A 23,206-nucleotide genomic window follows, 5' to 3' on the forward strand; every position below is an offset into this window, starting at 1 on the left:
TACTGCTGAAGGCAACACGCAGGGCTGCTCTTTCCTGCCAGAGCTTGTTGTTGTCTTCAGTGGCTGGGCAGGCAAAGACAAATCTGGTGTGAATCATTTTGCTCCTCCAATGCAGGAGTTGCCACGAAGAATGATTAAGGGAGGGGAAAAAAAAGCGAGAGTGAGAGGCAGTGTGTGTGTGCACAAATTGAGGTTGGGAAAGTGGGAGTGGTGTCAACGAGTAGGCAAGTAACAGAGTCTTCTGCTCAGCAAGGCTTCAGCACGGGCAGCTGGTTCTTCGTGCTGTGCTCACTTCATTGATTCGTTTACCAGGATTATAGCCTTGCAAAGTAAGTACAGCTTTTTTCTTTCCCTGATACTTTAATTTATGCTGCTGATATTTAGCAGATCTCTTATGTGAAACTTAATTGCATGGAGGGAGTGGGATAAGGAAATTTCTACAAAAAATTTACACGTGGAATTGCAGAAGTTTTTTGCCTTCCCAAACGACAGTTTTGGTTTTATTTCAAAACTGCAATTGCTATGCTAGGTTTCTTTCTTTTTCGAAAGATTAATTGGAAGCAGTGAGTAAGATCTGCCAGGTGAGACAGCAAGGGTGTTAAGAATTACTAAAATATGGTGGCTTGTTGCAAATGGCTATTCCCGTATCAGAAAAAGCAAGTGGTGTATGATGCCCTGAAAATCCTTCATGTGCCAAAGTAGGATTTCATTTGGTTTGTAAGCCTCTGTTAGAGAGGAATGTTCTTCTCATTTTCTGCAGAGGTGTGTATGCTCCACTCTGTTTGCTCTGACTTATTAACCGAGTGACTAATCCACTCTTGTCTAAAGTGAAGGACAGGAGCTTAGGCTTAGTAATTACAAATTTATTTTCGGTGCGAGCATTTAGTTTTGAAGAGTTCATTGGCTATTGAAGTACAACAAAGCATATTGCAGTGGCTTGTTTCTCTTTTCTTCTTGGAGTGACTTTCCCTGCTGTGTTGCTGACAGTGCTTTTTCCTCTACCATATGAGGTGCCCTGGTCCCACATCAGTTTGCTGTCTTGCATTCCTCAATGTCTGTTTAGAGGAACTTGTGCCCTTGATTTTTATCCAGGTAGTTGGTCAGGTGGAGAGCTGTCATTTCTGTAGAAGAAGAAAAGGCTCACAGAAATATTTTATTTCCTTTATATCTTGTGTTTGCTGAGTAAGAACAGAAGTGCGGTCATGTTAAACTCTTGATCTAGTTTCAATATTAATACCTCACTTGTGAAATTTGCGTGTGAAGTTTCCTCATGGAATTTTGTTTGGACTGGAGAGACTACAGCACCGGCACTCACAGCTCCTGAAATATAAACCCAATCTGCCTCCCAGGTCTGGATGGCCAGCATTGTCTATGCTTTATCTGCCACACGTGTCTTCTCCTGGAAAGACTGCTTAACCGGGACAAGAATAAAATAAATACTTGTTCCGCTTTGTCAGACAGTTCCTACCATACAACTGACTTGACTTGCCAGACATTTGTGCACAGGTGTTGCTATTCTTGTGATTGTATTTTTAAATATAAGTTATATTCGGATTTTTCCTTAGTAAGCAGATAGTAAAAAAAAAGCCTCTCTGTTGGTTTTTTTGGGGGGAGAATTTGTTGTAGTTGTTGAATCCAAGAGTGACTAAGCAAAAATGGTGTCGTATACCAAAAAGAAGCTGAAATCAGGTTTTTCTGAACTGGTTCCATAGCCTTTCAGCTCCCTTCTGTATTTGAAGATGTTTCTTTCACGCCGTGACAGTCACAGTTTTAAATAAAGTTGGGTGGATTGCAAGCTCCAAGTTCTTAGAAGATGCCCCAGTGCTCCAGGCCTTTCTGGAAATGCTGACATCCTGCTTTCCTGGGAGAGGAGGGACCCAATAAGAATCCATGCAGCAGGCCTTTTTAAAATTTCATTTTCAGTTTTTTGACTCCTCCCTGTTTGAGGGTTCCCTGTGATTACTGACTCAGGAGCTACCTTTGATTTCTGAGTCTGTTAATGGGCAGCTAATGGACTGTCCTCTCACTGGGAGCCTCAACCGTTCTCACTTGCCTGGAACTAGCTTTACTGGACTTGCAAGGCTTGGGGTGCTCAAGGCTTTAAAGAGATTTAAGATTTTTTTAATATTTAATACTGTAAATTCTTTTCAGTAATATGAATATTGTAAGCAAATAGAATAAAATGGAATAGAATAGAATGGAATAGGAATTAATAAATGGAGAATAAAGAACTGACTCACCAGTTGAAAACGATGGTGTAACAGAGATTATTCTTTGCTATCCAGCTGATCATTCAAGGTTAAGGATACGAATGAGCTTTTTTCCCCAACAAAATGTCCTGAATGGTCCTTACTTAAACTGTAGCATCAAAATAAAGAAATTAGAATGGAGAGCTTTGCCACTACCAGAAACCGTTTCACTCTCCTCCAAAGTGGCTTTGAGAGTATCAGCAGTTACTGGATGAACAAAGGGACATAAAAAGTTTGCCATGAAATACCTCTGAAAAGAAACATTGAAACTTTACAAAAAATGACCTGCATTAATAGTGTCAGAGATACTAATGAGGTCAGAGCAGCTTTTAACTGGCATAAGGAAGAAGAATTTAATTCAATTATGTAAAATTTCCTATTTTATTTTCTTACTCTGAATGTCTTGCAACCCAAGGAAGTAAAACACAGGTAGCACATCTGCACCCCAAGTTAGCATTAAGACAGAGAGGAGCAAGGGGTATTTTTAATTGGTTATGATCTCATATTGATTTTTATCCTGTAGGGAAAATCCAGAGGCCTGAATAGAATAATATCATGCCACCTAATACTAAACAATATACTCAATTAACAAATGAAATTTTTTCAGGTGCATGACTCATAAGATTTTTTTGTATTATTTGTCTTTTTGAGGGTGGAAGATGTTTACTGAATGACACATTCTTAGCTCCCTGGGTGATTTTCCACCAGTTCCTCAGTAAGAAATACCTGTGAAGTTAATACTTGCCCTAAGTCTTCAATTTTCAGGGGTAGTGCTGGTGTGGAGTGGGGCAGAGAGAGGGCAACTGTGAAGCAGGCACAGTATTGTGTGTTCGTGCGAGAATGGCTGAGTTAATGGCAATGATAAGATAGGTAGCCTAGGCAGGGGAGTTTTTTTAAGACATGCACAAGCACAAGAGAGCACATTTGTGAAGAACAGTTGCAAGGAGGCATTTTGAGGAATGATTCTATGTTTGCTTCTTTGCTCCATTGTTCCAAGTTACTCCCTCATCATCCGTCTCAGTCCTTCAAACTTGTTCTTGTCTTTTGTCACTGTCCTGCCTAAAGCTCTCCTCCCTTAAGGTGTGTGCTGAGCCCATGGTTGTTGGCAAGCTTGACTTTTCTGGTAATTAGTTGCTTTCATGCCTGAGAAATTGTGCCTACGTAAACGAGGTGGATGGTTGCAGTGCTAGGCTGGCGCTTGGTCCTCTCTTTACACCCACATGATCTCTGAGATGTTTCCTGAACCTCGCTGTGACATCAGCCTGCTGATGCTGTAAAAAATGGAATCCCATGGAAAATTTCTCTTTACCAAGCAGCTGCCAGAGACTGCCAGAGTACTGGAAGAGAGACAAAACCAGCCATACCCATTCTGAATTCTGAGTCAGACAAAACCTCTGGATGATGCAAAGCATACTCCTATGTACTTTCATGTGGGGAAAAGTTTCTCGGAAGAAATGTGTTCAATGTTTGCCATCTTCAAGATAAATTCTTTTTCTTGGTTTTTATTTTTTGGTGGTTTTTTTTTTTTTTTTTTTTGTTTGTTTGTGTGGTTTTTTTGTTTGTTTGTTTGTTTGTTTTTCCTTTTTTTCTTCCTTCCCCCAGTGGGAGGGGATTTGTTAGCAAACAGTTTGTTGCTGATACCTACAGTTAGAACATTTTGCAAGAGTGCAGGGCTGGTTAGATGTGCTTTTCAAATGCTGACTTAAAAAGCCTTGGTTTAATGCCGGTATATCTTTTTTTTTAAACTTGATTAAATGCAGTGCATTTCACTAACCTTTTATACTTTGGCATCTTTTAGGCCAAAACAAACTAGTTGTCAAGTAAAACAATTGACTTACCTAATAGATCTCAGAACATGTGTAAGTTAATTAAAATAAAAATAAAGACATTTATTTTGTAAAAGGCCTTCTGTAGTCAAACTGGTCTTACCAGTAAATCAAAGTGTTTTCTCTACCGTGTTGCAGGCAAATTACATGCCTGTTCTGTTAGCCTCCCCAAAAAATAGCTATAAAAATGTATAACTACCACAAATTATTTGGAAGTCATTACTACTGTCAAGCACTACAGCTGCTCTAGAGCATCTCGGTACAATGGTGTCAGATGTTCAGCTACCTTCGGGCAGCATAACACATGCAAGAATTTCCATTTCCTTTCTGTCTCTATCAATAGCTTTGATAGAGCTGTTTAGCATCCTGTTTTAACAGTTTTGGTTTTTTTCAGGGATACATGGTGTGGGGGGCACAGTAAGTGTGAAATTCACTATGCCAAAGGGGTCATCTTCTGTGTGATTGCTGGTCTAAAGCCAGACTTGTGCAATCGACTGAAATTCTGGGGTTCACCCTTCTTGGCTTGAATCCACCCAAATGTGTTTAGACTAAAGTGCAACTTTGGGCATGTGAAAGCAGCCTGGAAGATGGGAATAGTCTCTGGCTTCCCCAGCAACAACTGTGCCTTGCCTTTCCTGGCTGCACGGATCCTGTAACAACCCTGTGGCAACTGCAGTTACTGAGAGTGGCTGGGAAAACCTTTGAGTTAAAACAGTGTAAGTGATGGTGGGCACACAGTGGTATTTTTTAGAAGGCCTCCTTTAAATTTCTAAAGTAATCAGTGTGCAGGACCAGGCAGCTTTCTGGAGACTTCCAGCAAGGCCAGGGATAATGGAGAATCAACCCCAAGAGGACATGTACCAAAGCTAATGGTCTAATGGACAATTAGCCATGAAGGAAGAGATAGGGAAGTTATGAGACCATTAAAGATCTGTCTGAGAGCCAGGAGAGCCCAGAGCATAGGTGAATTATCTTCTGAGTTGGCACATTTTAAGAGTATCAATTAAAAACAGATTAAATTCATATATGTTCCAATTTGGCTCAGATTTTCTCAAGTGCTTCTGATAATACTGGCTCTTTGTAACACATGGCATTGCCTGCTGTCACTTGAACATGATGGCTATTACTGAACCTCTCTCCTCTCCTCTCCTCTCCTCTCCTCTCCTCTCCTCTCCTCTCCTCTCCTCTCCTCTCCTCTCCTCTCCTCTCCTCTCCTCTCCTCTCCTCTCCTCTCCTCTCCTCTCCTCTCCTCTCCTCTCCTCTCCTCTCCTCTCCTCTCCTCTCCTCTCCTCTCCTCTCCTCTCCTCTCCTCTCCTCTCCTCTCCTCTCCTCTCCTCTCCTCTCCTCTCCTCTCCTCTCCTCTCCTCTCCTCTCCTCTCCATCCTAAAAATTCAAGATACCCAGTCCTCATACTGGTGCCAGCCTTTCAGTGCTCTGACCCATCCCCACCACAGCAGGAACTAGAATTGCAACCTGAGTCATGTCTCTTTTCTCTTTTCCATTTCAGGATGACAATGGACGCTCTGCAACTAGCAAACACTGCCTTTGCAGTTGATGTGTTCAAAAAGCTATGTGAGAAGGACAAAACAGCCAACATTATTTTTTCCCCACTGTGTACCTCAACGTCTCTGGCTCTGGCATATAAAGCTACGAAAGGTGATACTGCAGACCAGATGAAACAGGTAAGCTGTCAGCAGCCGTCTGTGGCTGCAAAATTATATGGCTGTTGTAGGTGTCTTTCTTATTAACTCTTGTTAACGTTCTCCTGGATGTCTGGTTCCCTTGTAAGACAGACTTCAAACCATCCATCTGAATTTCTTGAATGGTTCCACGCTCTATGGCCCTGCAGAGTGAAAGGCTGAAACTCTGTCTTAAAGAAAAATCCTTACAGGCATGTATAAGGTGGAAGTGGACATAGCAGAGTCATTATTGCAGATGCATTAAAGCCTTGTCTCTTTTTAGCATAGTGTTTGTGGCTACGAGTCACTGTCCAGATCACTGCATTTTCTATATAAATGTTTTTTTCATTATTCAAGAATGCTTAAGCTTTTTAGAACTGAAAATTATTTTGCTATTGCTGTCAGCAGCAAGTATGTGTAGCAGCTCTGTTACTGAGTTTTCCCCTTTCTCCCACAATACTGTGAAGAGGAGGTGGATGCAGCAGAAGGGGCACAATCTTGTCCACATTTCTCCTTACAAGCAGTGCATGATGTTCAAGAGGTTTCCAGCACGATGATCCAGCATGGCAGTCATGATTCAATCCGTTCATGGAGCTCACCCCGTGTGCAGGGAGTCAGCCCTCCAGCCTTGTCTGCTGCCTCTGTGTAAGCAGAGTTTGAGCTGGATCTTTTTTATCCCAGTGAGGGTCCCCGTGCTTTCTGCAGTTACCTCAAGGTGCATGAAATGCAAATTAAGTATGCATTTGTATACTGATTATCACCTGGCTCTGAAAGACTCTCTACATATTTGAATGTATTTTCCCTCCTTTGGAAATTCCTCCATGTAGTTTCTCATTCGCTGAAAGTACCCCTGAGCACAGCCTTCTGTGCCCCTACTTATGCCACCGATTACAGGGAGTCTTGTGCTGTTCACAGAACTGCACAGCAATATGTCCATGAAAATCATAGAATGGTTTCTGTGGGAAGGGACCTTAAATGCCCTTGCCACAGACAGGGACATCTTCCCCTAGACCAGGTTGCTCCAGACCCTCCCCAGCCTGGCTTGGAAGATTTTCAGGGATCGCTCTTGTAAGCACTGCACATTTTTCCACATAGAATTTTTAAAAACATTAACATTAAATTTTAAGTGGTACCCTGAAGCTCCCTCACCATTTCAAAATTCAAGCGTTGTCTTTCTGGTGGGAAAGTTAAAAATATTACCCTGCCCTTATTTTGTTTTCACTTGTGTCTGCAATTTGCTTTGAACCATTCCATAATAACAAGTTAACCTGCACATCCACAAGTGGAGCTCTGTTACACAAGCGCACTTGTGTTTCATATTTCTCTAGTGGTGTTTAAAAAGTGCTGACTACAGATGTTAAGGAGAGCTTGGTATGCTTTTAAGTGTAGTATCTCCTATTTTCCATGTCTATTCTAGCTTCTGCCTTCCCCTGAGTTTGGGCTTGGGTTTTAAATACTAGATACAATAGGAACCAGATGGGCACCTGTATTCTGGGACATCAGTCAACAAACTTGTGCCAAAAATTCTCCCAGGTAGAGAAGCTGCAGTAGCTTTCTCCTCCAGCCTAGTTCCCAGGCACAGAAGCTTTCTGCACTTAACAGGCGAAGAAATAAAACTGTTGGAGGAGAAGGGAAAAAGTTGAGATAGTTGTTTCTAAGGAAATGGAGTTTGGCTATGGGACCTGTGCTACTGCTGTTTTGGGAGTTTATTGCCTTCTGCTCCCACATAGCAAGGATTGGGGAGGACACAGAAGGGTGACTAAGGCAGAGCAGCAATTTTGTCTGTGGAGATGTGGTGTGTTCTGGGAGAAAGAGCAGTAGTGATGTACAATAGGAAAAGAAGGTCTCAAGTGCCTGCTGTGCCTCGTAAGGGAATTTGAGGCAGGTGAGAAGGGTTGGACAGGCTTTGTGTAATGAAAGAGCCACCATCAAAGATCCTGTAATAAGTAGGCATTGAAAGTTTAATTCATATTTATAGGGTTATTTTCAAACAAAGGCATCATTACCCCAGTATTTCCTAGAACTAGACTTGTCATTCCCAGGAGCTGGAAGGTAGCCATGTGTGGGTCAGCAGCCCTACCCACTGTGTCTACAAAATCAAACACAGTTATCTTTATCTGATCAGTTTTTGCTGAAATGTCATGTGATGTCATGTATTAGTCACAACAGTCAGAAAACTTAATGATCTGGCAAGCATTTTTAAAGGTGTAGCCCACTTCTAGAAAGGAGATCATCTGGGACCCTCACATACCTGTCTTAAAAACTTCAGGATTTGGGGTGGGAATGTGAGTTTGGCAAAGACATTATGACTCCATAGTGTGGAGTTTTAGTAAGTCACTTCACCAGCATGAACAGCTCTATTGGCTTCTTTGAATTGATCATAGGAAAGAAATGCATTTGGTGAAAGTTCTGGTAGGATCAGATTTTTAGATTTATGTTAGAATGTCAAGTACATACATGATTTTTGAGTAACAACAATGAGAGGCTCTGTCATTAGCTTAAAAACAAAAAGCTACAGCTCTGGTCACAAACTAGCATTATTTTTTGCTTAGCTGTTAAGAATGTTTAGACAACAACAATAATAATAACAACAACAATAATAACAATAAAAGATGCTTAATGTTTTATCATGTTCATTTAACAGGTGCTGCATTTACAAGATGTCAAAGATGTTTCTTTTGGGTTTCAAACAATAACTTCAGATGTTTCCAAACTCAGCTCTTTCTTTGCACTGAAAATGGTCAAACGGCTCTTTGTAGACAAGTCCCTCAATCCTACCACAGTAAGTACTGCAGGAAAACCCTGGTGTTATGAATTGCTTGGCCATCATCTTGATGGATTATGGAGTCAGACTGCAATGTTGTTTAAAATTAATTCTTGTGCTTTTGGCTGTTGGTTGACTGGACTCAAATGATAAACAGCATAATATTGTCTGCTGCCATAAAGGTTTGTAGGAGGATGGATGAGTCTGCTGCTTGACTCCAGGCTGTACAACTCTTACAACACTTTTAATTCTTTCATTAATATTCTTTAGGTCAGTAGCAAGTTTGGTTTCGAACGCAACGTAACTTCTATGCCACATCAAAGCCTTTGCATTGCAAATATGAGTGAAAAAGAGTGTAAAAAAATTGATGGTGCAAGCGTGTGTCCAGTTCACACACCCAAGTAATTACTGCATAAGCCTCAGTTTTCTTAATCTGCCTGAGAAGGCAGAAACCTGACTGCTGAAGCAACGCAAGTGAAGAAGGTGGTGTTTGGCCTTTTAACTTATGAACTTTTCAAAAAACCGAAAAGAAGGCTCTGTGTGTGGGCTTTTTTTCCCCAAAGCTGTCTTAGAGTTGAGTCCCAAGCAAGGATAGCATCAGCCTAAAAGAGGTGTTTCAGAAAACTCAACATGCTGCAGTGATGCTGTGATCAGATCACCCGCTGTTCAGCCTCTGCTGCAGCAAGGGCCAGGGCCCAGAGCAGTAAGTGTATTCCCTGGTGAGGACAGACACGATGGGAGCAGACTGTGGCCTCTGTCTCAGGCTTGCTCAGGCCTGGGCTGAGGGTTCTTTTATCCTGTAAACTCTGGCAACATGGTCACCCCTGCAATATCAAAGTTACTTAACTGCTGACGTAGCACCACTGGCCAGATGACCAGACCTGGCAGTGATGTGCTGGATGCAGGTGCACGTCCTTGTCGTCTCCTGCAGTTCTTTAATAGCTTTCCTCAAATAATAATGAACTCCTCAACTACCCAATGGCACTTAACCAAGCATGACTTTGGATACTTGTGTCTTCCAGGACTTTGTCAACTCCACAAAGAGACCTTTTCCATCTGAACTGGAATTAGTCGAATTCAAAGAAAAAACTGAGGAAACCCGGGAAAAGATCAACAAATCCCTTTCAGAGCTGACTGACGGTGGGTACAGCTTAACCTTGGGGATGCTGTTTGCCTCTTGCGAGAAAGATCTTTATCCTCGTGACGCCTCTTTAGGCGTAAATACATAGTGGAAGGAGATTAGGCCTACTATTTGGATTCATGAGGATTAGCAGCACTGACTTCACTGCTGCAGCACTTCTGAAGGTGGAAATGTGAGACTGACCTTGCATTAGCCTTGGGGAAAGCTGCTCACGTTTGACTGCAGCAGGACAGTTTGGGAGAATGACAGGCCCTGGCTGCGGAGCATCACACGTGCAAACCCAAAGCACCGAACCCTCTGATTCCTTCAAAAGCTTCGTTGTAATGGGAAGTACTCGTTGGATTCTGAGTTCCGGGCTGCCAGTTGATATCTCAGCTGCTTCTGCCAGCCAGGGTGCCGCGAGCGGATGCGGGTCTCTCCTTTGCCGTCCTGAGGAAGCCCGGCAGCGGTGTCCCTGGGGTTGGCTGCCTCCTGTTGCCCTTGCGTGGTGCTGGCGTGGAAATGCCATCCACGAGTCCGGTCCTTCCCGGGCTGGCACAGCTAGCTGCCCGTGGGGAAGCACCTCGCCACGCCTGGGCAGCTCCAAGCACGACTTGCCTTCCCAGTGCTCTGAATTCAGGGTCATTTATGGCAGCGCTTGAGCTCTTCCGAAGTCTGTAGGGGTGTTTGGGTGTTAACTGTAATCAGAGCAGCGTGTTCTTGTTATCCTGGTTCTTTTATTCTTGTCTATCGGTCTAGAAAAGAGTAGCTGCTAATTTGAAACTTCCCATTCGAGTCTTGCTCTCCAAAGGGCAAAGTGTTTTTTTTTCACTTAATCCTGTTGAATTTAACTGAAAACTCAGCACCTTCTTTAAGGTGAACAAAAGCAGGAGATGTAGTTTTGATTACGTGTGGTATAAACCAACAAAACATGTCACTTGGAAGATCTGCCTTGATCCCAAACTCCACATCAAAAATTAAGCTGCAATTTTAAGTAAGTGCTCATTTTTGAAATTTTCCGTTAGAAAGAAACCCTTTTATCTGTGAGATGCAGGACACAAATGTGTTTAGTTCAGTGAAATGTTACCATATTCACTTAAAGCAATTGATATACTGCTAATGTACTGTTGTATTAACAACCATCTTAAACCCATTCGCAGGAAAAATGGAGAATGTTTTGAATGAGGACAGTGTAAGTGACCAGACTCAGATACTTCTAGTTAACGCAGCTTATTTTGTCACAAACTGGATGAAGAAGTTCCCAGAAGCAGAGGTCAAAGAATGTCCTTTTAGAGTCAACAAGGTATGTTCCGGGGGAAAAAAAAAAAAAAAAAAAAAAAAAAAAAAAAAAAAAAAAAAAAAGAAAAAGAAGGGTACTGTTTTCCTCTCATGAAAATAGAAACTTTGAGCTAAGGAAATCCCAACAAGAGAAAATGAGAAATATTTATTACCATGGCATTCTTAGACTCTATCTAATCTTACAGAGTGTTGCAAGGCTGTTCTGGGAGTATGTTTGGACAACATGAGCCAAGTACAAGTGGTCAGAAGCAGCCATTTTCTACAAGAAGATGCAAATTCTCATGGGCAGCTTTTTCCAATAAATTGGAAGGTTGTAGGTACCAGAGGCTGCATCAAAAAACCACCAGAGAGGAAGCACATTGCATTTCTTGAGCTGGTGGAATATGTAGAGTTGTGTCACCTCTTTGAGTACATCCCTTAGGTGCCTGGCCCTGTGTTTTCCTCTTCAGAGATGTCATCCCATCCCTGGCTGCCTCTTTCCAGTCAGGCTCAGGGCTGCAGCCCTCTGCCTGTCAGTCCTGCTTAGCTGTGAGGTCCAAGTGGGAGCAGCACCTGTGGCTGGTGCATTCAGGAGTCTGTGACCAGTGATGAATATTGTAATCAGACAACTTACAGCCAAGATACAAAGCTGCAGAACATTTGTGAGATAAAGAGATTTTTTTTTCCCAAATATACACATGCATACATATAGAGATGCATAAGCAAAATTAGAGTTTCAGGTTCACTGAAAATATTCATAAATAGCCTCATCAGCCAATAGTTCCAGCTAAAAAAGTTTTAAAAGTCACACAGTCAACACTAAAATTTTTAAGTGAAACATCTCAAGATTCTTTTCCCCCTAAAGTAGCATTTTTTCTGCTGAATTTGAATTTTAAACGTTTTCATGTGGACAGAACAGTCTTCCCTATGAAATCAAGTGTTTTGTTTTGTTTTGTTCTGTTCTATTTCATTCAAAAGCAAAGACTCAGAGATTTAGGAAACCCTGAAATTTCTTCTGATTCTGTTTCAACTCCTGACCCAAAACATCAATGATTGGTATGAACAGCTTGACCTTCACTGTTGAGCTGTGCTTGGTGCTTGACACTTGCTAGCATTACAATGCTCTGTAGACAGCGCAGTTGGTAGCACTCAGTGAAAGGGCACGAAGGGCCACCAATATTAGATAAATTGCACTTTTAAGGCACACTCCCCATATGTTGATATTGTATTAAGTAGAATTCCACTCCACATTTCTTTGGAAAGCTGCCTGCCGTAAAAAGCCAACAGTCTCTCACTGCTGCTTTCATTACCTATGAAAGCAAACAAATTCTCTGGTGGTAAGTCAATGTATCCCTTCCATGCAAGCTTAAAAACTTTCCTCTGTCACCATCTTATTTGTGAATTAAAAGGAATGATAGATTGTTTCCTCTGTGTTTTGCAGACTGAAACGAAACCAGTGCAGATGATGAATCTGGAAGCTACTTTTTGCCTGGGCTATGTAAAAGATTTAAATGTTGCCATCCTTGAGCTGCCATGCCTTAACAAACATATAAGCATGCTCATTCTCCTGCCCAAAGAGATTGAGGATGAGACCACTGGCTTGGAGAAGGTGAGAGAAAAAAAAAAAAAAATAGAATTACTATGATTTTTCCCTTGGAAACAGCCCATGTAATGCCATATGTTTATGGAAGGTTTTAGTTATTTAGAAGCAATGCATCAGGAAACAAAAAGTAACTTTCATGTGAATTTACCATCTGATTCTGCTTCTCTGTTCCTCCTCTCATATTTGTGGCATCACCGTTTTCACTGTGTCCAGTCTGAGGTTGTAAATGAGGTTTGTTCTAGACAGGGAGTGCACAGAAGACAGCGTAAAGTGCATAAGGTGCCCTTATTTCTGGTATCCTTTTTTTTTTTTTTTTTAATCAATTGACACCTGTCCATGGTTTATTTTACTAAGGTATTACACTTCTCCAAATTTTAATTTTGAGCAGAGGTGCCTGCAAATGAGCCATTTTTTAATTACAATTGCACATAAATGTGAAAATTAATAAGGCATTTCCTAAAGATCAATGATTTCTTATGTCATTTCTCTATGAAAATTTTATGATGTATTTCCACCCCTCTTCAAAGTTTATTAAGAACTAAGTAATTAATAATAATAATTAAGAGTTATTAATTAAAAGTTACTTAAGGATTAAAAGACTGATAATCACTCAAGTCTCCTTTGTAATTTGCTGCAACTCGCCACAATTTTTAAGGGCAGGAAGAATCTGTCTTTGCAGGTATAAGATACTTTTATATGTTGGAGTAAATTACTGAACACACCTATCATAAAATGCAAGTGAGGCCTTTCCTGATACCAATTTATTGTGGCCCCACATTCTGCCTCCTCCCTTTCCAATTTAAAAAAATTGCTTGAACAGCTGTATGTGTGATTGAGATCAGGCTCTGGATTTGGATTTTGTATCCCAAATACCAGCTGTTTCATTACTCTGTAGGGTCAGGAATAAAGACTTTTGGATCTCTGTCAGTTGGCCAGGTGTAACTTGGGTAGGGACTGTCTTGCTCAGGTTCCTTCATATGGCTGTTGAGGTGATTGCTTATCAAAAGCTTGCCAGAGCATGCACATGTGGAAGAGTTCCTCCAGAGGCCCTTCCTATGGATTAAATTGTACCTCAGTTGATATAAGTGAGAGTATGTTAAGCCTGAATGCTATGGTTGTGAATTCAGATACAAAAATTGCCTTTGGACTTTATTTTTTGGAGGCTTGATTGAGTGAGGAGTTCAAGAATGGTCTTTTTTTTTTTCTCCTTTCACTTTCCTGGGACTAATTTGCTTTGTCTGTTTATGTTTTCAGCTGGAAAAGGCACTGAACCCTGAGACATTATTACAGTGGACGAATCCCAGCATGATGGCCAACACCAAAGTGAATGTATTTCTTCCAAAGTTTAGTGTGGAAGGTGACTATGACCTGAAGCCACTCCTGGAAAGCCTGGGCATGACAAATATCTTCAACGAAAGCGCATCAGATTTCTCTGAGATGTGTGAGACAAAAGGTGTGGTTGTGTCAAAGATCATCCATAAAGTCTCCTTGGAAGTAAACGAACAAGGTGGCGACTCCCGAGAGGTACCAGGATATCGGATTCTGCAGCACAAAGATGAATTTAAAGCTGACCATCCATTTATCTTTTTGTTTAGACACAACAAAACTCGCAACGTGATTCTTTCGGGCCGATTCTGTTCTCCTTAAGCGAGGCACGTTCATTACAAAAAAGCGCAACTACATTTTTGGTGGTGCACACTCCTGTAAAGCTTTTCTTCCCAACTATCACCTTTGAAAGGAAATCTAAGAGGTTCATATATTGGCTGAGTAATACAATGTACTCTACCTGTGCAGCAGAACTAGTTTCTCTCCTTTAGTTTCCTCCCCTTTAGAGGAATAATTTCCACTGTGAAGAACACACCGTATTTTATTGAGAAGTATCCCAGCTTCAGCAACAAGAACATTTTGTTCCTCTGTGATACTTTTTTCCCCAAATGAAGTGAACTGAGAGCCTGACTTCAGATAGCCCAAGAACTGGACAGGGCTCTAGGAGGAAGAGCTGCATTCCTGCTCCCTAGTGAAACCTCTCTCCTTTGTGACTCACACTCTCCGTGTTCCTAATGCCTAAAAGGGGAAATGTGGACATGTGGTATGATAGCTCTCCCCCTGTACCTGGCCACACTCTGGTGGTCCAGGGTGCCCTACCAGACCCTTCCAGCACCCAGTGAAGCAGTGCACAAGTTCTGCAGCATAGCTACAACAGTTCAGGCTGGCTGGCATCAAAATTTGTGTCTGTGAAACAGCAGCTGCAGTGAGGCCTATGGACACCAGAGGCAAAAATCATGGGGACAGATTGTTCCCAGAAGACTCTTCAGCATGAAGTTCCCAGACTGGGAAAGTTGAACTCTGCAGTGTGGCCTTTTTTGACTCATTCCTTTCAGCCATGGAAGATGGGACAAGTTCACTGCAGCTACGAGGAACCTTGTTGTATATACCCTAATGAAAAGAGCATTATGCAAATCAAGGATAGGACGCAGTTGGATTAATACTGGAAGTGCCACACTTTTCATGCACAGATTATCTGCTATTTCTAGCTCTAGATTCAGTATTAGGGAAACTCCTTACAGTTACTTAATGTCTAAAGCATGAGAAAGAAATAAGGACTTCAGTGAAATTAACATTGTAATTACTGGTCTTCAAATTCCACATGAGATTATGGTAATCAGATTTAATTTCTGTCTAAAGACTGCCTGCTGCATATGTTCAGTACTCATTTACCTAATTACTCTTCAGAATAAAGCACTATAAAACCTGTGTCAAATGTACAATACCTCTAGTGTCAGTCTGTGTGTTCATTGACAGTGTCAGTGTTCACGCCTGACTTCCAGTAAATTATAGGAATGGAAATGAGCAGATTCACTTAGGCCACAAAGTCAAAATAACAAAAAAAAGCAACTAAGTTAATGTCTGGATTGCCCTTCTGAGCCATATGATCATAGTTCCCAGTAAGGACTATGTTACTGGGTGGTCAGAATATATGCAGAATTCAATTATGTATCCTCAAAAGATGGAAGCATTTTACTTGAGAAATCCTCTTGGTGCCTGAGGTCTGAAAAAAATGGAAAGAGATCTCTAAATGAGAACATACAACAGCCCCTAATGTGCATAGTTTCAACATCAGAGCACTGGTTATTTTGAATTTAGAGACAGGAGCTCTGTTTTGATTCTTGAACTTGACAACCCATGAGAAGCCTTTAGTCACAATAATTCAGTAGTTCCCTGTTTCAGTCCCATCTGGGGTGCCAGTTGTTTCTGTCCCATCTGGGGTGCCAGTTGTTTCTGCCCATCCCAGGGACGGCAGTTGTTGGGGGCTCCTTTTTAGGAGCTTAAATTCCCCGGCATTCAGGTGTTTTTAGAGTTCTGGCCCTCTGCAAAGCTCTGTGCCAAACGCAGGAAAAGACGGAGTCTTCAAGGTTACATGCTTCGTTTATTAGTTCTTATCTTACAATTTTCTCAGTGTCCAAAAGATGTTTGCCACGGCTCGGACATCTGGTGACTCCTCCTGTCTCTGGGCTGTCCTTTTCTTTTATACTAATTGCTACGCATTCTTTATTTACTATTTCTTACCAATGTCTATCACTATTACTAAAAAGGTCATCTTTACTCTGACCCAATCCTCACTAACTACTTTGTGCCAACGTCACTGCAGAAATGGAGTGAGGGAACAAGAAGGAAGAAGAAGGAGACAACGCCCCAAATTCTCCATCTTGCCCCATTCACTTCAATGCCAAGAATCCCAAACTCACTGTTTTTTCACCCTGTGATATACTAAACTACTATTTTTACACTCTTGTGGCCTGCAATGCCTCCTGAAGTGCAAGAAGCCTCTCCCATGGACTGAAATCAAATCCAGTGTCTCTCTGAGCTCTGGGCTCTGGGCTGGTGTCCCAGACCCCCCTGTCCAGGTCCCTGACCCTCCAGGGCAACCAAAGGAATGCCCTGGACTCCAACAGTTCCCTCCAAGAACCTTTAATGGTTTCTAGTGCAGTTGAGTGCCAGAGGGTTAACTGGGGTCTTTGGCCCATATTTTTGGTGGTACTGAGGAGACTAACTTGGATCAAAAACAATGGGAGGTGAGACCATGCAGATCTTTTGGGGTCTTTGCTGATATTCATCAGATGTTTTGACATGAGGATAGTGGTCAGAAAAATAAAAAATACAACAGTAAATGTGAGCCCATCCTTTCTGAGAAGGACTTAGGTGCAAAGATCTTTACTGGTTCAACTTCAGTGACCCCTGAATGACTGAGAATGATTGATCCCCCCATCATTGTCTCATCTGCTCCAAAGGCTGAGGTCGGATGCATCCAGGGCTGTTGTCACTGTGATTACTAGTGGTAGGAGATGGGTCAGGACATTGTGCATGGGGTTGAGGACTAAGCAGCTGCACAGGCAGCCCATGCATAGAGAAGAGGGACTGGCTGCCTCTGTCTGTACTGTTTGTGCTTGGGCTCTGACTCTCTGTCTTGTGGTTCCAGTTGTCCAGCAGGCCATTTCACACTTACTGCTACAGCTCTGCTGGTCTGCTAGACTGATGAAAACCTCTGGCAGACTGTCCCAACCCTTTGTTCCTTCCTGGACGAGATTTCCTAAAGGAGAAAAGCTCAGACATCACTTTCTCAACTTTTTCCCATTCTGAAAACAGCTCAGGAGACAGTCTTCATTTAATGGAGGCTGTAGTCTGTTTAAACGCTGATCAGAGCATTTGGCACATCCCCACAAATTTATGACAGCATTCTTCTCCTTGTGAGAGCTTGGCCAGGAAGGGTTATCCCATGAAAGCAGAGAGAAATACTGCTTCAGGGTGGGGCCCGTCTTTCTCCACCTCCTGACTAATTCCAAGGTATCCCAGCCTGTGCAAAGCAAGCAGATGCTAGAGATACAAAGCTGTCTTGGCCCAGATAGAGAAAACCTTCTTATTGGTCACTTATGAACAGGGTGGCTTGTCCATGAAAACCTCAGGCTCATTTTTCACTTCTGCCTCTTCTCTGCCAGTCCCAGTGTGAAGCTTTTCCACCTCGCAGCGTGTGAGGGAGAAGTATCCATGAGGTTCCTGCTGCTGTGAGAAACCATGTTACAGTCTACTATTCTCATTCTGCCCATTGCTGGCCTCTGCCCCTTGGGCAAGAAATTGTATGGGAGGACATGGGAAAATGTGTGTGGGAGTTTGTGTGCAGGAACTCTGACGTGCTGGGAGGTGTTGGTTACAATGGAGAGAGTGAGCATGGCTGAGGAATTGCTCAGATTGACAAGGTGCTCCACCTCACCTTTCAACAGGGCATTACTACCCAGTGAGGGATGACGCCCCTGATGGAAAACAGCAAGCTGTGGCTGGCTTTGGCAGGCAGCTGCAAACTGCAGGGCTCTGTGCCTGCTCCCCTCATCACTTGCTCACCTGCACAGTCACTGCTCCTTGCTCCCAGCATTTGGTTGGGAAGAGACGCATCTTAATGTCTTGCGGTAGCAAAAGTGGTTTGCGGGGAACTTCTGAAACTTGAAAAATTCAACTTAGGGCAAACTGGCCCCACTGGAAAAGCAGTACATTTTTGTGAATATACTGTCCTAAGGGCCCAGAAAAGACAGGATTTGCACCTACATTGACATTTCCTGAGGCAAAGCAGTCAAGTGGATGTCAGGGAAGCTCTGAGGGAATATATGACAGAGCAAGCAAAATAAATCAGTGGAGGAATGATGTCAATACAGGAGGAGGTGAGAAAGCACAGAAGCTGGAAGAAGGAAAGTCTTGCGAGATACTCAAAAATACTTAGGTTGTCACTGAAAAGAAGCTTGGACTAGAAAAGCATCAGAAGATACTTGGTAAGGCAACATTCATAAACAAGTAAATTTAAAAATAGAGAAAGAAAGAAGAAAGGAAGACTAAGGAGCACCACAAAAACATGCAGGAAGAAAAAACAGAAACCAGAAAGTGAATGGCAAATGGAAGCAAAAAAGCAGGGAGAAGAACAGAGGTAATGAGAATGGTCATTTTATCCTTGCATCTTGCATTGCTCCTGGATTCCTTATGCATTGCTTATGGATTTGTTTTCAGATGGGTACTGGAGCACTGGGGCTTGGCCAGCTGGGCTGATACTTTGGAGAGGAGTGGGGAACAGCCAAGCTGGATGGTGCTGTGCCTAAAGAAGAGGGTGGTCCAGCTTTTGCACTAGAAGGAAAGCGTGGGTTGGGAAAGATGGTGCCGGGGGGCCTTCTTCCTCTTTCCTGCTTACCGTGTTTGATCACATAAGTGTCCTATGAATCCAAAGCCAGTTTTATGCTTTGTAGGAAGAAAAAAGGGGTGAGAAAGAAAAGACATAAAATTTTTGGTGCTGCAAAGCCACACACAGCCCTAGTTTGGCTCTGATCTCTGAGTCCAGCTGCCATAACCCAGAGTTGCAGCTGAGTTCAGTGGTACTGAACAGAGATAAAACACTGTGCTAGTGCAGCTTGGTGCTTCCCATCTCTTTACTTCCTTTTCACTTTATGCTGGAGACCTAACCCCAGTGATCAACCACTCTTGGCTTCTTTTATTCTTAACTTCAACAATTTAAAATAATACCCCCTGGCTGGGGATTCCTGTTACAGTTCAAGGAAATATTTCTTCTAATTCCCTTCTCTAATTAAGCTCCTTCCATGCACATAAAGCCAACTCCTTACCTGAGAGGGAGAGATGGCTGTAGGCAACATAAAGCTCATGCATTTCCCATTCATTTGCTCTATGTCTGCAAGCAAGCTCAGCTCCAAACAACCTTGGCATGAATCCTTCACGTACCTTTGTCCAGGCCAGACCCCATCAAAATTCAAAAGGGAGTAAGCACAGCAGTGCAGTCATGGGTCTTCTTAGGGTTAATGACCAGTTTTCCAGCTGAGAGTGACTTGGCATTGCAATAAGGAGATATTGCCAGCAGATATTGCCTGCCAGACTTGTTGAACAGCTTGAGAGAAATGCTAATAGCATATTGCTAGATATAGGTTTCCCATTCTTCTGTGAGGAAACTTCATGGTGATGGCATTTGCATTAAAGAGCAAGATGCTGCTATCAGCAATCATTGGTTAGAGGCTGAACATTCCCCCAAGAGAGTGGGACATTTTTTTTTTAATAAGGTATTCACAGGAACGTGCTCCAGAACTCAGCTGTTGTCTTCATTTAACCTCTTCAGGCAAGAAGAAGGTAATAATTCTATGTTGTTTTCCTTTTTTTTTTTTTTTTTTTTTTCAGAATAACTGTGATTTTTTTTTCCCCTGATCCAAAGTGCTCTACAGGCTGGTAAGGTAAATATGATTTTTCTATGTTGGGCAGAGAGAGAGGTATCTTTACAGGCTGCAGGCAGCAAAACACAGTGCTAAAATTCAGGTGGCTCAAGAGCTCACACAAAGGGATCTGGTCTTCAGTGGGACAAAAATGAGGATTGTAGGGACACATCTAAAGATTCTTGCCTAAATTTCACAGGCTTCTGAATCTGAAATTTCCCCCAAACCTCTCTGTCCACTGACTAAAGTCGAGTTGCCACAAGACTGATGAGCTCAGCGTACAAGAAAGTAGATACTTTTCTGCCTGCGTCTCCAGAAGGGCTGAAGGACATGCTCTTTCAGAGCACCTCTACTCACTCTGGTAGAAATAAGCTTCATATAAAGTGATGATACTGGTGACCTGGGCAACCTGACCCACAGGATGAGAGATACAGCGTAATATTCCTTCTTTACTCACATTTCTGTGGTACAAGAAAAAGCCTTGAAATGTTCACTAGATGAGAGAGAGGGCATGCAGTTCTTTGACTGGGTTCTAAGGCATTTCCCCTTTACACTGATCCCCACTACCAGGGAAGTTATGTTCTTAAACAATGACACTATAAAAGAGAAAGGGTGGAGTGCTATTCAGATTTTGTTTTGTTAGTAGGGGTGCTAGTGTTTGCTATTAAAATATGAGCTCCTGGGTTTGGCAATGCTGTTTAGAAGCTTACAGATAAGCCTGTGCAGCTGCACACAGGCACAGCAAATAACTTGCCACCGTACAGCTTGTAACAGGCCAATGCACATCCATGCCTGTTTATGCAGAAATAATTAGCCCAGAAAGAGGAATAGAAGATACCAGAGGGGCTGATGCAAACAAAAGCAGTCAGGAAAAAGCTTTCTGGCGTAAAAGTAGCATCCTGAGAGACTAGGTGGTTTGCAAAATGAACTTGGCACCATTTCACTTGAAAAGCTGCTTTGTACCGAAATGTATTGGTTTTTAATTTAAAGCATGTGTTGCGCCACTTAGGGATGGTCAGAATTGCTGTGTTTAGGAAATTTATTGTTTCGTATGTGCTGTTTGTCCCTTTCACTCCAAATCAGCACAGAAACCCTTGGAAATGTATTTTTATATGAATGGCCATGAAAAATAAGAAAGCAATTATACCAATTTTCATGTGAGGAGACAGCACTGTCATATTGTTTTTTTCTAGGATAGACCACGTAATTTCTGCCAATTCTATTTTCCTCTGTGCATGAGAAATGAATGTGTATTAAGGCACCTTAATGGGATGCAGATTGAATAAGTATAACATGCAATAGGAATTACCATGTGGCATCAGGCAAAACAGGTTCCTTCTTACTTTACTTGTATGAAATACAGAATTACTTTAACAGCAAGGCTGCAGGTCTCTTACCTCCTCGCCCTATTTACTGCCTCCTCCTGTTGACTGAATAATATAATCTAAGACAACCATTAATTGTGACAGCTTTCAGCACAGGTTTCTTTATTCTTTGTCAGTTTTTGTTTTGATTTAATCTAAACTCAGCCAAAAACAAACTAATAAGAGAGAACAGATCATGAATAGCTATGGAAAAGGAGTGTTCATCATTTCACACAGCCATGGAGGAAGTTTGTAATTTTTACGAGGTCTGTGGTATGCAGTGGTTTCTTCTGAAGGAAGCTGTTTTCCTGGGTACCTTCCTGCTCACGTACTGCAGTGCCAGTAATTTCATTTGCCAGACTATGTTAAAAGCTGCTGAACCATCATGCAAAGGTTCTCCTGTCATCAGGGGCTCTGCACTGTTAATAATGCTCAGTGCTGGTGCTTTGGCTAGCGCGGAACAGCAGCTGGGAACTTCCTGGAACACTTCTTTTGATCCTGTATCATCCCTCCTTACCACTCCAAGAATATTTAAAAGTGACATTCCTATTTCCTGTCCACCATGCAGATGTTCTCCAAATGCTGTTGTCCTTGCAGTAGCTCCAAAAGTCTGATTGAATTATTACACAGATTACACAGAAGGCTTTGTGGTGCAGAATCATTCATACACTTGTTCTCACCCCATTTTAGATTAAGAAAGTTTGCTAAATCCTTTCATTGTGCAGTAAGAAAGTTCCTCCACTAGCCCATACCTGCCTTCCCTTCCTCTGGATTTCTAGGGCAGCTCTCTAAGTAATTCCCACTCACAAAACCATGGAGTTGGCTGTAGTGCTTGCACCTGGATGTTTCCCTGGTGACAGCCTGCTGCTTTTGCTAAAGGAGTGGCCACATCAGTGTGCCAGACACTCACTTTAAAACCTGTTCCCAGGTCCTGGGCTCTCCCTCCATTCTTGGCACTCAGCCCTTCCCCTGCAGGGTGGGGTGGAGCTGCCTTCTCCCTACTGAGTAAGATTATTAACTCTTTTTTGTTTTCTCCTTGACTCTTCTGAAGTTGGGACACACCTACAAAGGGCCTCATGCCCTACATTCACTGTGTCCGATTTCACAGCTCCATTTCAGATCTTTCAAGAGATGTGGAAGTACAGAACTACAAACTTCAGCACTGAAGATGCACTGAGTTTTCTTTTCAGAAGGTGGTGGATAGTAGGATAAGAAGGTGGAAGAAAGGATAAATTATGTAGTGCAAAGACTTGTGGTAAGATAACTGCACTATTAAAAGGAAAATTAAAACCTTATTACATAAAAAAGACACTAATAGCAGAGCTAAAACAGCTGTGTTTGGAATTTGTGAGATAAAACTCATCTTTAATTTGTCTGTGCAAAGAAACATTTGGATATTTCTCATCTGTTTTGTCCATTTGCATTAGGTCTTTACGTGAAGTACTTCTGGACTCAGGGTAAAACAGAAGTCTCAGTATGAAACCTCTGTGAACTTTTCTTTCAGCATGACAGGTTCTTTCCACAGAGCATCACTCAGAAACTGGATGAAACATTGATTGTTTCAGTGCTTTTCAAATTAGTCAAATGGCAAGACACGTTTGCATTTGCCACATGTTGTACCCTTATATATTCAGAAACTTTACTTTTTCATCTCTTCCAGGCCTCTGCAGCAGTTTGGTTTAGGCTCAGTCTGTTTTCTGGTGGACTGAGTTCATTCCTGTTTTCTGGCACTTGCTGCAGGTAAAGATGGTTTCATAGACAAATGCTGTATCTTGGCTGAGCCATATCCACTCCCAATGCCCTGGCAACTTCTGGCACCCGAGTCCCAGCTTTCCATGCAAAAGTCATGCCTGGCTCATGGCTGAGCTGGAGATAGTGTTCATGCTGCACCTTGAGAACAGTGCAAGGCATTTTGAGTAGCTCTTTGCATAGAGAAAACTCTGTGAAGGTCAGGCTCTCTGTGAAGGGAGGGACGTGTGGCAGAAAAACTGGGGCCTCGGTAGGAGGCTGACGGGAGAGTTTTGGCTGGAATGGGTTGCAGGTCCCCACCACCAGGCAACTCCTTCTGCAGAGGGC

The 23,206-nt window shown here is 42.4% G+C and overlaps 1 protein-coding gene across 1 annotated transcript; it reads left to right on the plus strand.

Annotated features, from left to right (window-relative positions):
• The first annotated feature begins 233 nt into the window (after positions 1-233).
• Positions 234-15,253, plus strand: SERPINB5 (serpin family B member 5). Its single transcript, XM_040065497.2, has 7 exons — positions 234-329; positions 5,583-5,757; positions 8,399-8,536; positions 9,541-9,658; positions 10,799-10,941; positions 12,358-12,525; positions 13,774-15,253. The coding sequence occupies exons 2-7, from the start codon at positions 5,584-5,586 to the stop codon at positions 14,164-14,166; spliced, it is 1,134 nt and encodes a 377-aa protein (XP_039921431.1). The 5' UTR covers positions 234-329; position 5,583; the 3' UTR covers positions 14,167-15,253.
• The last annotated feature ends 7,953 nt before the right edge of the window (positions 15,254-23,206 follow it).

This window comes from Hirundo rustica, chromosome 1 (assembly GCF_015227805.2).
Source record: "Hirundo rustica isolate bHirRus1 chromosome 1, bHirRus1.pri.v3, whole genome shotgun sequence".
Taxonomy (NCBI): domain Eukaryota; kingdom Metazoa; phylum Chordata; class Aves; order Passeriformes; family Hirundinidae; genus Hirundo; species Hirundo rustica.